General features: G+C 42.6%; 1 protein-coding gene across 3 annotated transcripts in view; it reads left to right on the forward strand.

Moving 5' to 3' along the window:
• The window catches only part of sema5ba (sema domain, seven thrombospondin repeats (type 1 and type 1-like), transmembrane domain (TM) and short cytoplasmic domain, (semaphorin) 5Ba), a 149,876-nt gene that overhangs the window by 53,899 nt on the left and 83,049 nt on the right, over nt 1–12,928 (forward strand). For all 3 annotated transcript variants that reach the window (XM_041057011.1, XM_041057009.1, XM_041057012.1), the window contains exon 3: nt 6,537–6,764. In XM_041057011.1, coding sequence (XP_040912945.1) covers nt 6,584–6,764 — 181 coding nt within the window. In that variant the 5' untranslated portion in view covers nt 6,537–6,583. The remainder of the gene's footprint in view (nt 1–6,536; nt 6,765–12,928) is intronic.

A 12,928-nucleotide genomic window follows, 5' to 3' on the forward strand; every position in this document is an offset into this window, starting at 1 on the left:
CTTTCTCCAGTTGAGCCTGCTTTCTCAAGCGTGAGTGCAGTGACTCAATAATAAGAGATGCGTGCCGTGACCCCGCCATCACCCTTCCTTTCCAAGAAGAGAAAGAGAAAAAAAAATTCTATCTCACCCTGTAACCATCCTCATCGCACATTCCTGTGTCCTTCCCCCGAGTTTGTTGTCTGCATGTTCGGCCCCGTTCCTTTGAGACTCTCATGAGGCCCCCTTGGCCCCTGCTCACCCCCCATCGCAGTGCAGGCATTAAAGAGATTGGTGGGGTTGAGCTATTGAGCTGAATTAGACATGGTCAATGTTGCCTTGTACCAAACCCCCCGAGGGCAAGAGTGGGAAAGATTGAATAGGATGGGAATATGGTGGCAATATGCAACCGTAGTGTGGTTGTCTGCGTTTATCACAATGTTGTAAAGTTGGTTTGATTTGTTGGTTTGATTAAACAGAGACACGCGTAAACACACACGTACTGCACATGTTTTTTCATGAACTTCTTCAAGTGAGCAGAAACAAGCGATGAGATAAAATGACAAGTGTGAAATGAGCTCCGCTGCATTTTACTCTGTCATAAACCTTCTTGATTTACACTCGGTATTGGAAGCACTGATCTTGTATTTGGTTCCATGAGGAAACAGGTGTTATTTCCTTCTGTTGTAATTCAGTTTTTGTGTGTGAGTGAGAAGTCCTGTGAGCTTTTGGATGAGGAGATATTGGTATTCCTGTGCCATAAACGCTAATGATGAGCGTTGGGAGGATCGCAGCAGGCTCTGTAGGAACAACACATTTTTCATTCACTTAAAGCTCTGGAGGGGCTTAACTTGAAATCCTTCTAAAAGATGCTTAATGATGTCTAATCACTTCTAACGAATCAAAGAAAATGGGAAAAGGCTTCCCCTCCGGGAGCTTCTCTGCAGAAATGACCAATTACATTTCTTATCTGCTATCTGTGGTGACAAATTTTTCTAAAAGCAACAAACATTGATTTTTTCCCCCCTTCTGGTCACACAGACTGCCTTCCTTGTCCTGCTCCAAAATGGCATAAAATAGGCAGTTCTCTTATACAGGTGCCACCGGCTTCCCAGTGGGCCAGAGGCAATTTAATCAGTGTCGTAATAGATTCGGATGAGATTGTGCTGAGGGAGTTAGCATTGACTTGTAATTAGAGGTACTCCCTTTGAAGGTTAGGCTGAAATGAAGAAGCAAACGGCCACCAAAGGCGCAGAGGACTCTGGGAACTCCTGGTCCATAACTGTCTCAAAGGAAGAAAGAAATGAGGGGGCAGAGCGCAAAGCAAATAAGGGATGATAAGTGGAGGAGAGGGTTAAAAATGAGATAGGGAGAGGTTTTTACGACTGGTACGAGAGGGATCAACACACCTGCTGAGAGGCCCTGCTGTGTGGAGGAATGTGATGTGGTCCCACAATTGCAGGGACACATTTTGAAAAGCAGTATTTGATGCCCCCCTGCTCGGCCTTTTTCCCTCCCGAGTCTTTTCTTTAGTTGAAGGTGAACAGTAACATCGGAAGCCAAGGCAACTTAGAAATGACAAGCCAGTCGGCTGATGCACTGTAGCTAAAAGTATGTACAACACATTCAAAATCTATTATGAACTCCTTTGAACACATTTTGCTTACATTTGCTTACTTCAAGCACAGTGTTGCATCAGTGGGCAGTCTGCCATCCAGCTCCCCCGGGAGACTGTTAAGGTCTGTGCCCAAATACACTCAACCTGGTTCCCGCTGCTTGACTACCAACTTGCCGCTCTGTTGCCATAGATACATGCTGGCATTGGCAGGGACTTATGAGAGCCAGTGCTAAGGAAAGGTTGAGATTTACTGACTGCCATCTGGATAAAGAGTAGAAATTATATTTTTTTTTTAAAGAAGAGAGCTTACCTACCTTGTTTATCCAGGTTTAGCTGTCTAAAATTATCTTAGCACCAAGGCACTGTAGTCTTTTTTTTTTTTTTTTACAAAAAGAAACTGGGAGAAAAAAACTTGAGGTGTTGCTTTGAGTTGTTTGCAACAAACTGCACCATGGTGAAGCTTCCTGGAGAGATATTAATGCAGGACACCTTAACAGGAAACACACCGCCTCTAGCTTTTGAATGTTTAGGACAAATTGTTTGCCTACTGTAAACTGTCAAAATACTCAGCCAGAGATGAAAGAGTGTATTTACTCACATGTTGTATTTCATTACAACTTTTATGTGATGGTGCTTGTAATCTGAAGATATTTTCAGAATCCTAAAAAGACTCTTCAAACCATCTGGATAAAAAAAAAAAAAAAAATCCCAGAGGGACGGGCTATACCTGGAATATTATTTGATTCACCTGGTTAGAGAAGTAATGTGGGTCATTCAAAGGCTGTTGTGTTGTGTAGCAAACTGCGACCCCCTCATTACACACTGCTCTATGTATGTAGGAGCCCCGAGTGCAGAGACTGGGATTTTTTCATAATGAATATTTTCAACACTTGAATACATTTTACAGTTAATATCACTGGCTGCAGGGCTTTTACTTGGACGATTTGTGCATTGTGAGCGTGTTACTTTTTAAAGGCCTGAACATTTTCTTCCTCCTCTACAAACACAGTTTTCACAGCTGTAAGGCAGTAAATCTCTCTCCTCACTGGTCACAAAGTTATTGACAAAAAGCCGTGCCTGGACATCTATTAGTCCAATCTACACAAGCACCCTGTAAGTCCTCAGCATATAGTGCACCTTTAATCAACTCATTGTGTCCAGCAGGATGTCTGACTGAATGACTGACCGATTGGCAAACAGAGGCTCAGTGAGTCTTTTTAATGGCATTCACTCTGTGCGTGTGTGTGTGCACGTGTGTGTGTCTGTGTTTGTAGGCACAGTTTCCTCAAAGGTATAGATCGTCCTGGTTCCTTGCTGACAAACTGTTGCTAATCCCAAACACAGCAGGACAGGAAATTGGATGGACTCTATCAGGCCTCTTTGGAGTGGCCTTGAAGAGCCATGCTTGGTTTAAACACACACAGTTGCATATAAGCACACACACAACACACACGCAGGAGTGGATGTTGGCACACAGCATGCGTCAGTTCTACCCACTTGCTGTGACCCAATATGGAGTGTGACCAGCTGTCCATGGCTGGATTTTTCCAGTTTTCAGAGTCAGAGACGTGTAGTGTGTGTGTGTGTGTGTGTGTGGTGTGTGTGCATCTCGGTTTGCTTGAGTGTATGACATGACTTTTTACAGAAATTCTTGACATCCACACGCTAACCCCATCCTTCTGCTGACAGTACGGTTCCCTCTGTGTGTGTCCATGCCAAGATAACTCACCCACCAAAGTCTGAACTTACATCAGAGCCCTGGTCATCTGTCATGATCTCCTGCTCTTCCTGCTCTCAGTCCCGCTTTTAGACTAATGAGAGGATTTGTAGAGTCAGCCTTTGACTTTCAAGACTCAGTGATTTAATGTGAATTAAGCACCTGCCAACACTGCTCCTGCAGATAATAGAAATAAAGGAATGGGGGGTTTCTAGTTGGTAAAACTCGTGCCATGTAAGCATAATGTTCTTGGTTTGATTTCACCCAAAAATCTCAATCGTATATCATCCTACGCTATCTCTCTCTGCGTGTTTCATTGTTGTCACCCTCTGCCGTCAGGTAGCTAATAAAAGGGAAAATGTCAGAAAAATAAAATTGAATGTAGAGTCTGCTAAAGGAATGATTTATACTGAGCTAGCTTGCTTTTTAATATCTCCGGTTGTATTATACTGCTTTATGGCAATACTGGACTTACAGGATATTTTACATCAAAGTGATAAAGTACCTTAATTTTTTTTTTTTAAATAAATACACTGGTCGAACCAAAAAGCAGAAATTGAGGAATGAGGAAAGTAAGAGTTCAGAAGACAACCTGGTACCAGTTTATGCAAAGCCTCAAAAGTAACCAGCAAAGTCTTCATATCAGTTGTGAAATAAACAACCAGACAACCAGTCAGATTATGTTAAATATGGAACATATGGTCCTGCTTTTAGTTTTAATTAAAAGCCTTGCTACAACATTCTGAACAACAGGAGTTGCTCCGCTTCACTTTGATTGAAGCAGGTATCAGTGCTATCTAATTAGGAAAGAAAGCTGGAGAGCTTTTCTGTATGTTATTCAAAATTAAGACAAGAGTCAAAACTAGTACCCCTTAGTTTACCCCTTAGTTTGAGAACCACCACTCTAATCCCACTTTGTTGTTGAACGCTGAGAAAATGGATTGTGACTTTTCAGTGTCATGTGATCTCGGTGATCAAACTGTTATGTGATCTTACCAAGGTTTTGGTTACAAGTAACAGAACCCAAGTGCAGACAAGCAGCAAATGGCAGTTAGGGCTAAGAGGTAGTTTACTTGGTTGTTGGGCAGGATTACAGGCTGCAAATGGGAGATAAGGAGTACTCAGTCACGAACTCCCAGGTGCAGGTAAGTAAAATGGATCAAACACTAAGAACGATTAAATCAGAAACCACCCATATTTTCCAAGAACCTTATGAAGCCAACAGGGAACAACTGTGCAGACAGGTCACAGAGCTGGTCAGGTGATCTGCAGAAGCAGGAAATTTACCAAGAGCACCCACTGTGCAGGTGCCTGATCTCTTGATCAATTTAAAGCACATGCAGTTATTTAGCTGTTCAAATATGTGTGGAGCAGGAAAACACTGAGAAGATTCAGCGCTGGATGGAGGTCAGTAGAAGCACTGAGTCTAGAAAACAACGATAGATTACACATGAAAAGTAGGGAAGGGAAGAGACAAAGTCAGAAGAGGGAGACATTACAGATGTCACCATGGCATGATCTATTTTTTAGGATTTCGACTTGATTCTAATATTCATGCTTGCTCTGTAAACAACCAACAACTCTTTGAAAATCAGACATGTGCCTGCAGGAGTGGCATAACGCTGCTGGCTCGAGGGCCTGTGTGTGCCCTGCAGCGGAGATTTCAGTTCCTTTTTCTATTGTTGTTGACAATCTGAAAGTATGAGGCTTTGGTGACACATAAACATAATTTCCAGATACAATAAATCTGTATTAGTGTAGAGATGGCCTGATGTTGCCTTGTCTAACATGTCATAAATTTGAAAGACTCTGTAGTTAGATCTGGAATGATCACTACTGTACCAAGCTTTATGCTAAGCTTCAAAAAATATCAAGGACACAGTCAGAAGCTAATGTATGACAAGGAGGGAGAATGAAACATGAAACTGATGGATGCATCACAGCATATCCCAACAGTGAACTCTGAAACTTGAGATGTATTCAGCCTGGCTGAGACCAGTCCAGTGCAGAGAGCATTGAATACTTCCACCTCTTCCATCAACAAGATGTTTGGTGGGAGTAGCAGTAGGGGGGGGCGGGGGGGATGTTGAATCCACTGTATTGTAATGACAAACATAGGCACCGTATGCATTTGCCTAATTAGTTACCAGCTGTAGTGAGAGGGATAATTGATTGCAGGGCAATATGGTTGATTTGCAACTCAACCAAGCTAATAATTTGTTATTGATTGAAGCATTAGCAAGGAAAACACTACAGAGAGATGTAACCCAGCCAAAGTGCTGCAGAAAGTTGATGCTCTCAGTTTTTAATCTACTTTAATGATATTACACCTCGCTAAGCTAACATCGTAAGGAGTGCAGGGCGGGAGATGATGAACTGCTGGTTTCAGCTCAGCACTGTGGACTCATATGTTATGACTGGAGGAGATTACATTTACTCAGAAAGCGTAGTGTACGTGTGTTTTGTGTAGGAACACTTGTGTGTGTCTCTTTCTGTCTGCCGACTGGAGCGACTTACATAATACATGAAAATGGAGGTCAGACAATGACTGGATATTATTCATGTGTTGATGTGAATCACATATGCAGTAATTTTTTTTTTCAGGATACATGAATCAGAGTTAATAGTTGTACAAACATTTTTCCAGCACATCGCTAAGAACCACAAATTTTAAGCTACCTAATTTCTGCTCCATTGACTTGTGGAAACGTGTGCCTCATTGAACAGTCCACTATTGCATTCAATTTTCCAATTTTAATTAGCCATTAAAACTTCCAAAGTTTAATTGCACATTTTAAATAATTATCTGGAGGTTAGAGGTTAGGTACTTCTTTCAGATGGCTCATTGCTGAAGCGTAAGACTTTCTTGTGCAGTTTTTCCACTCCGTATCTTTTACACACACACTCCCTCTCTCCTTCTCTTTCTTCTTTTTTCCTGTATTTTAGTTTACTCAGCTTTATATCCTGTCTTTCCAGCCACCCACTAGTTACCTAACATCCTTGCTTTCATCCCACGTTTATGTCCTTTTAACCAAAATTTTATACCTTTGCATTACTTTCTCGTTCTCTCTCTGTTCTTTCATGCTGGATTCAGAGCGGGAAGCCCTCAGGAATTGATAGTTGGAGAGAAGAAATTATTTTGAAGTGACTCAGAGAGAGCTTCTTTTGAGGCCAGATGTAAAAATGTTGCATTGAGGTGCTGAAGTCGTCTCTTCTCTTCTGCAGCTGTATCCCAGAGGCCCACCTTGGCAGTTAGAGGAGAGGTCATCACCATGACAGCGTCCTCGCAGGACTCCACGCCCTCGTCTATGGCTGGCCTCTTCCTGCTCCTCCTCCTCCTTCCGACTGTTTTCACACAGAACTCAGCCCCGACAACCCTGACGCCATCGTTGTTTGACCCGCTGACCCAACCTGAGTGCACAAAGAAAGAACATCCAAAGGTTTCTGTCCAAGGTTAGACATCTTCAACTGTATAACTATTTCAAAAATCTCATAATGCTCTATATACAATGTATATATGCAACCTTTTCTTTTTGGACTGAGAAAAATGAGAGGACAGTCTCTGTAGCGACAGGGTGCGCAGTCTTTCCTCGGAGCATGAGTCTGAATTTCAGAAAAAAGCCAACTTTTCAATCGTTAATACCGACTAATTTAGAAGCTGACATTTGTTATTTCAGTGTCAGTTTCAATTCTAGCCTGACTTTGGATTTAATTATTTGGATACAGGGACCCAGTGCTCTAAGTAATGGTGCTGATTGGTGCACAGCTACGAGCACAGTACTTTGTCTTGTATATGCGTTCTTGCAAAAACCTGGTTACAAATCTGCTTAAGTGCACACGTGTCAAAGAAATCAGGCTGCTCCAGATGAAATCCCGGCAAGTTAACCAGGTTCCTATAATACCTAACCCCAATTACAGAACCCGGCTTTCTGATCTGCAAAATGTAAGTGCACTGACTGACACCATAACGATTAAACAATAATTCTACTGTGGGGACTCTACTCCTCTGGGAACTTGGTGGCATTGCTAGAAAGAATTGTGATAACTTGGTGAGCATTATCATAACTGATAGGAATGATGCCCAAAACTACACAAATAAGACCCGAGTGGTAGTCGAAATTATCTTTTAATGGTGAGATTCCCAAGCGACCTCACTTTAAGGAGAAAAAAGAAACTACAGCTGATTTTAATATGTGAAACTTTTCTGCAGGCTTTTGACGGCAAATCACCACAAGGTTCTCTGATGTAAAAGCAGAAGTTGTGGAGTTAATTGCAAAATAAGCCAAAGAATGTGTTCAACATTGCAGACTGACAGGATGAGGATCAGTGAGAATGGGATCTACCTTAAACACTGTTTTTGTGGTTGGCCTCTTAACAATGAACTGGTTTGTGCAGGTTTTATGTGTTGTCATTGAGGTTTGATGCTGCGAATGATTGCTATCATGTATCACAGGAGGAACAGTTCTCTGGACATTCATGCCTCAGAGCGCTCTGCGCTGACCACGTGTTTTCTGCTTACGGAAACATATCCATGCCACTTTTCACTGCAACAAAATAAACTGTTTTCATAAACGTATCTGTGCCAGCTGCAATAATACCTCACAGTCTGGCATTCATGCAGGTCAGCGTGCAGCCATAAAAGAACAACAAAAAGCAAGAGGGGACAAGATAGAAATGATTGTGCAGAATAATGGTGCTCACTATCTAGCCCATTCATCTGTACAGTGGACCAAGAAACAAGGTCTTCCTCACAGCGTGAAATGGAACAGAACTGTTTGGGGCACAGAATCACAGATAGATGTGGCACAATGAAAGGTAAACACGCACAAAATTGCTGTGTTTATTTTTGAATAGGGCTGTTTGTGTTGCTTCTGCAGAGAGCGGTGACTAAGATTGGAGGAACGAAAAAATCGGTGGGGGGATTGAGGACAGAAACACAAAAATTGAAGAGGTGGCCAGGGTTTTCTTTTTTTTTGTGGGCAGAAATATACTCTACCCCTACCAAACCACATTGCAGACCACAAGTTTTGGTGGTTTTTCTTTTTTTCCATTTTTATTTTCACTACAGTATTTCTCCCTTCTGGGTCTCCCTCAGTGCTCTGAAGCCAGCTCATCCATGTTTTTGGTCTGGACCCTGGCTAATGGAACTGAAGATGGACATAAAGAGCTCTGTGCCATTTGGTCTCTTTTTGCTAGAAAAGTGGAGCCTCTTTTTATTGGAGTTTCAATCCACAAAACCAGTGAAATATCTATTTTCACTCCACACAAAGCTGGGCTGAGGTCATCTATATACTGAGTCTTTGCCTCTGTCCGGCTTTACCCACCAGGCCTCCAGATGTCCAGATTAGCCCGAGCTCCACCGGTGCTTCACTTCAAAGGCATGCCACTCGAGAATGGCTCTCATGGCAGGGAGCTGCAGGGCCGCAGGCCTGTCAAAGCAGGCAGAGCAGGGCATTATGTGGAGGCAGCCGTATAGAAAAGGCCTGCACAATGAAAGTGTCAGCGAGAACCTGAGATTAGCCTCTGTGATTGATGAGCGTTTTATAGCGGCTTGTTGAGGCGCTACCTCAGTCACCTGGAGGAGACCAGAGAGCTGGCTAAGGAGATTTTACTACAGGCATGCAGGAACTTGTACTAATCTATATATGCTTCAAGTGTATGTGCGTGTAATGACAAATAATTGTATTTGTTTGTGTTTCTTGTTGTATGTTTGACTGCCTATCTAAGTTGGTTTTTGTGTGTTATTGTCTCTGTGTGATGCAGTGAGATTTAATCCTTGTAGTGTGTGTCTGAGCAAGGTGAAGGGATCAGCCGTCCTCTGGTCTGAGCTGCTCTGTCCAGTGGAGCCTGCTTTCTGCATTAAAGCCCCGCTCTGTTCTCTTTAAGCTTTAAACAATTTAAACCAACCTGAATTCATCAAATGTTGGGAATTTCCTGATACATGTATCATCTGTGTACTGTATTAATGCAGGCTATTGGTAGACGCTGGCTACATGCCTTTACATAGAGAAGCCTCTAGTCCCCACTCAGTTACTGCGGTGCACGTAACTCAGATAATCAGTTATTATGAGCCTGTGCATGGTCAAAGCTGCAGCTGCTCAGTTGGGAAGCACTTGCATTTGTGGATAGTGTCAAATACATTCATTCCATCATACATTCCTGGAATTAAGCCCATGTTGCATCGAAATATATTTCAGCATATTGCTGTTGAGTCCACTCTTACTTGAAATTGACCATTTTAAAGACACTGCAGCGAGCATCATTTCTTCATGAAATGAAGCCGCTCCTTCCTCTCCGTCATTCTAGATGCAAGTTTCCAGCAGCATAGACACGAGTTTGACGTCATTGTTTTGCAATGTGAAACCGTCAGAAAAGCACTCCAGCATCAATAAAAGGAATTGATAAGCTCGAGCCATATGACTCCGGTGGTTCGGACAATTTGTCCAAATTATTCAAACTGTTCTGGATTTCCATCTTTAATGTCAAACTTGTTAGCAAACGTTTGCTTGTTTACACACCCACCAGATACAGAGCAACTGAGTAATTTGTTTGGTATTGTGTTCCTGCCCACCTGGCAAATGTAAATCCAGTATTTACTATTGTTTTGCTCTGTTTTGGTCTCAAACTCCTGAGGGAAATATCTGTCTCTTTGGCTGCTAAATGCTCCTCTATGTTCACCAGCTAGTCACTAACTGTGTCTGCCTGTGGGTTGGTGCTGAGCAGGTGGTGTACAGTGGGTTTTCAGAACCTTTCCATGGAAAACAGCTGCCTGGTGTAGATTACAAATTATAAATTACTGATTTGGAAAATCGCTTTGCACTCACATGATTTCTCACCCACACTGTGAGAAAACATCAGAGAAACGCTGCCTCAAGATGTGATGGGATGTAAACACTGTAGTTGACAGCAGTGATGGGTATCATCAGAAGAATATGCAGGAGACAATCTAGGCAAACACCTACCGTTCTGAGCATCAAACCTCTCCATCAGCCCCGACAGCACTGTGTTTTTCCAATCTGCTAAAACACACCATAAACTCTGTGGACTGGATGTTTGTATGTCAGCTGTTCAGGAAGATGTGCCAGTGTTTTATGTCAAACACACCACAGATCAGTGCTGGAATACAGATTTGGAATCACGTAACCTCCACCCACAGGCACACACTGTACAAGCCGCCAGCACATGATTTAGATGGATGATATTGGCTCACAGCACAAGACTTTAGGTCTGATAAGAGCATGGCATGAGGGCAGCAACTGGAACGCTCTGAATCTAGATATGCAGTCAGTTTTGGGAATTTATGAAGTCAGCTGTGCATTATGTTATAAGGCCCAGAGAACTGGTTTTGAAGTGTGGGTAAAGAGTCAGCCTGGAGTATTACAGGAAAGTAAAGGTTGAAAATCAGACCTTATGTTTCACACACCTCCTTCACAGGAGGAGTTGTCTGATGGCTTCACAGTGTGGGTCATGTGCTCTGCTCAAATCACACAAATGCACATGTTCCTCTTGAAGAGAGATGAAGGAGAACAGAAATAACCAGTGTCATTGCTCATTTCCTGTTGACTCCCTTGTGAATCTTGTCTTTCCCATTTGGTTTTTATTCCCTCTCTTATCACCTGCCTACCTGCATTCTTCTTTCTACCCATCTTATCTCCCTTCCTCTCATTCTCCTTCTCCTCTCCATGCACCTCCTCTCTTCATCTCTTCCTCCACCATTTGCTCTTTCTCAGACTGCTCTTTTTTTTCCCCTCTATAATGGCCAGAGAATGTATTGCACACTTTATACAAGTTCCTCTATCTCTTTCCTCGCCTGGGTAATGGTGCTGTCGTTTAGCCATCTTGTTGCAATCTGAAGGACTCCTGAGCATCACGAGAGCGATGCACCTTTAAGATATTTCTGTTTGCTTAAAAGAAAAAGTATTAGCTGTGAATTTCAGCAATTTCTTATTCTTCATTTTAAATTCTCCTCTTACTTTGCCATCTGTCTCTGTTTGAGACCTGTCCCTATCCCCATCTCATTCATGATTACAGTGGTGGGCCTAATTGGAACTGCGCTCGCAGAGCTGTGGTGTGTTTGCAGCCATCAATCAGGCAGCTGAATGGAGCCCAGTTTAGCATGCTGCTGGGGCCAGTCTATCACCCGCTGATGGCATGTCAGGATATCTGATGCAGGCCCGAGAGATAGCAAAGAGGATCAGAGAATAGAAAACATTTAAAGGCTTTATTGCCACTTAAAGTGAAAAGTGGAGATGTAGTGGGAAAACCGCTTTCTTTGTTTTGTCTCCTGTCCCCACAAATGCAAAGGTAATTCAAAGTTTTGTTCTCTTGTCTTATTTATTTATTTATTTATTTATTTATTTATTTTTACAAAAAAGTAAAGGCTGCAAATTCACTGGATCACACTTGGTAATATGTCTTTAACACTTCCAACACAGCACAAGTCTGAATTGAATTCCGTTAACCTTAAGGCTACTATAGCACAAGGTTAAATAGACAGAGAATGATTTTCTTTGTCCGGTCCGTTTTCTTTTCAGAATCTACTCTTACGACTTGCTCGTAGTATCTCCAGCAATATCTTTGATGTCCACAGGGGCTAAATGTGTCACAATTGCTGGCAGCAGCATAGGAGCGGAGGACCCAAACACAGACTCAGACAGGCTGATGCAATGAAGGAGCTTTAATGAAAGTAAACAACCTTACAGGCAGACGGGTGGATAAACAGACAGGTGAGCTGACAGGCAGGCAGGAACAGACAACAGGATTCTACACACAGGTAACAGGTATATGAGGAAACATAAACAGCTGATCTGACCTGGGGGAGTGCTTGTATAAGTCATGCAAGGCTAATTAGGGAAAGAGGTGCATGTGGGGAGAGCTCAGGTGACTGCAGGGCTGGTGAGGAGTGGGAACAGGTGTGTGGATGGGTGGAGCAGTCAGGTGATGAGAGGAGGAGGGAAAGATCGAGGACATCTGGTGGAGAAAGGCAGGTCTGCAGAGATTATGGGAAGAGAAGGGGCTGGAGACACGGGCAGAGGGGAAGCAGACTGTGACAAAATGTTGATCAGTCTGCCCAGAACTCACATAAAAAGTCACTCCCTCTGACTTAAGGTCTTAAAATCCAAACTATTTTAAGTTGCTTACAACTCTGTTTTTCATAGAAACCATATCTCTACACTGACATTCCAATTAATGGCATTTCTGAGCAGTAAAGTGAAAACCATGCAAAAACAGCCTTTGGTTCAAAGGGTAAAATTCATGTCTTGATCCCTCTTAAAAGTGATGTTATAAATTTATAGAGACGCATGTGTCCAAGCCAGAACCACCACCATTGGCTTTGGGTCATGAGCTGTTCCTTCTTATGTTTCTCAATGATGAGAAAAATAAGCACTTTAAAATGACGTATATGCAGCATAGATTTTATTCCATGAGCTGACATTTCAGCAACAGTGTGCTTTGTCTTCCTCTACAGGGTTGCTTAGATTAGTAAGAGTTGTAGAATGTCCCTTGCCTTCATGATGGTCAATAATAAAGTCCCAGATGTAAAGTCGCCTGCAAAATCTACTCCTGATGCAGCTTGTTAGAGACCTGAGATCTCTCTTCAAGTATCACGTCAACAA

This window comes from Toxotes jaculatrix, chromosome 15, assembly GCF_017976425.1.
Source record: "Toxotes jaculatrix isolate fToxJac2 chromosome 15, fToxJac2.pri, whole genome shotgun sequence".
NCBI lineage: Eukaryota > Metazoa > Chordata > Actinopteri > Toxotidae > Toxotes > Toxotes jaculatrix.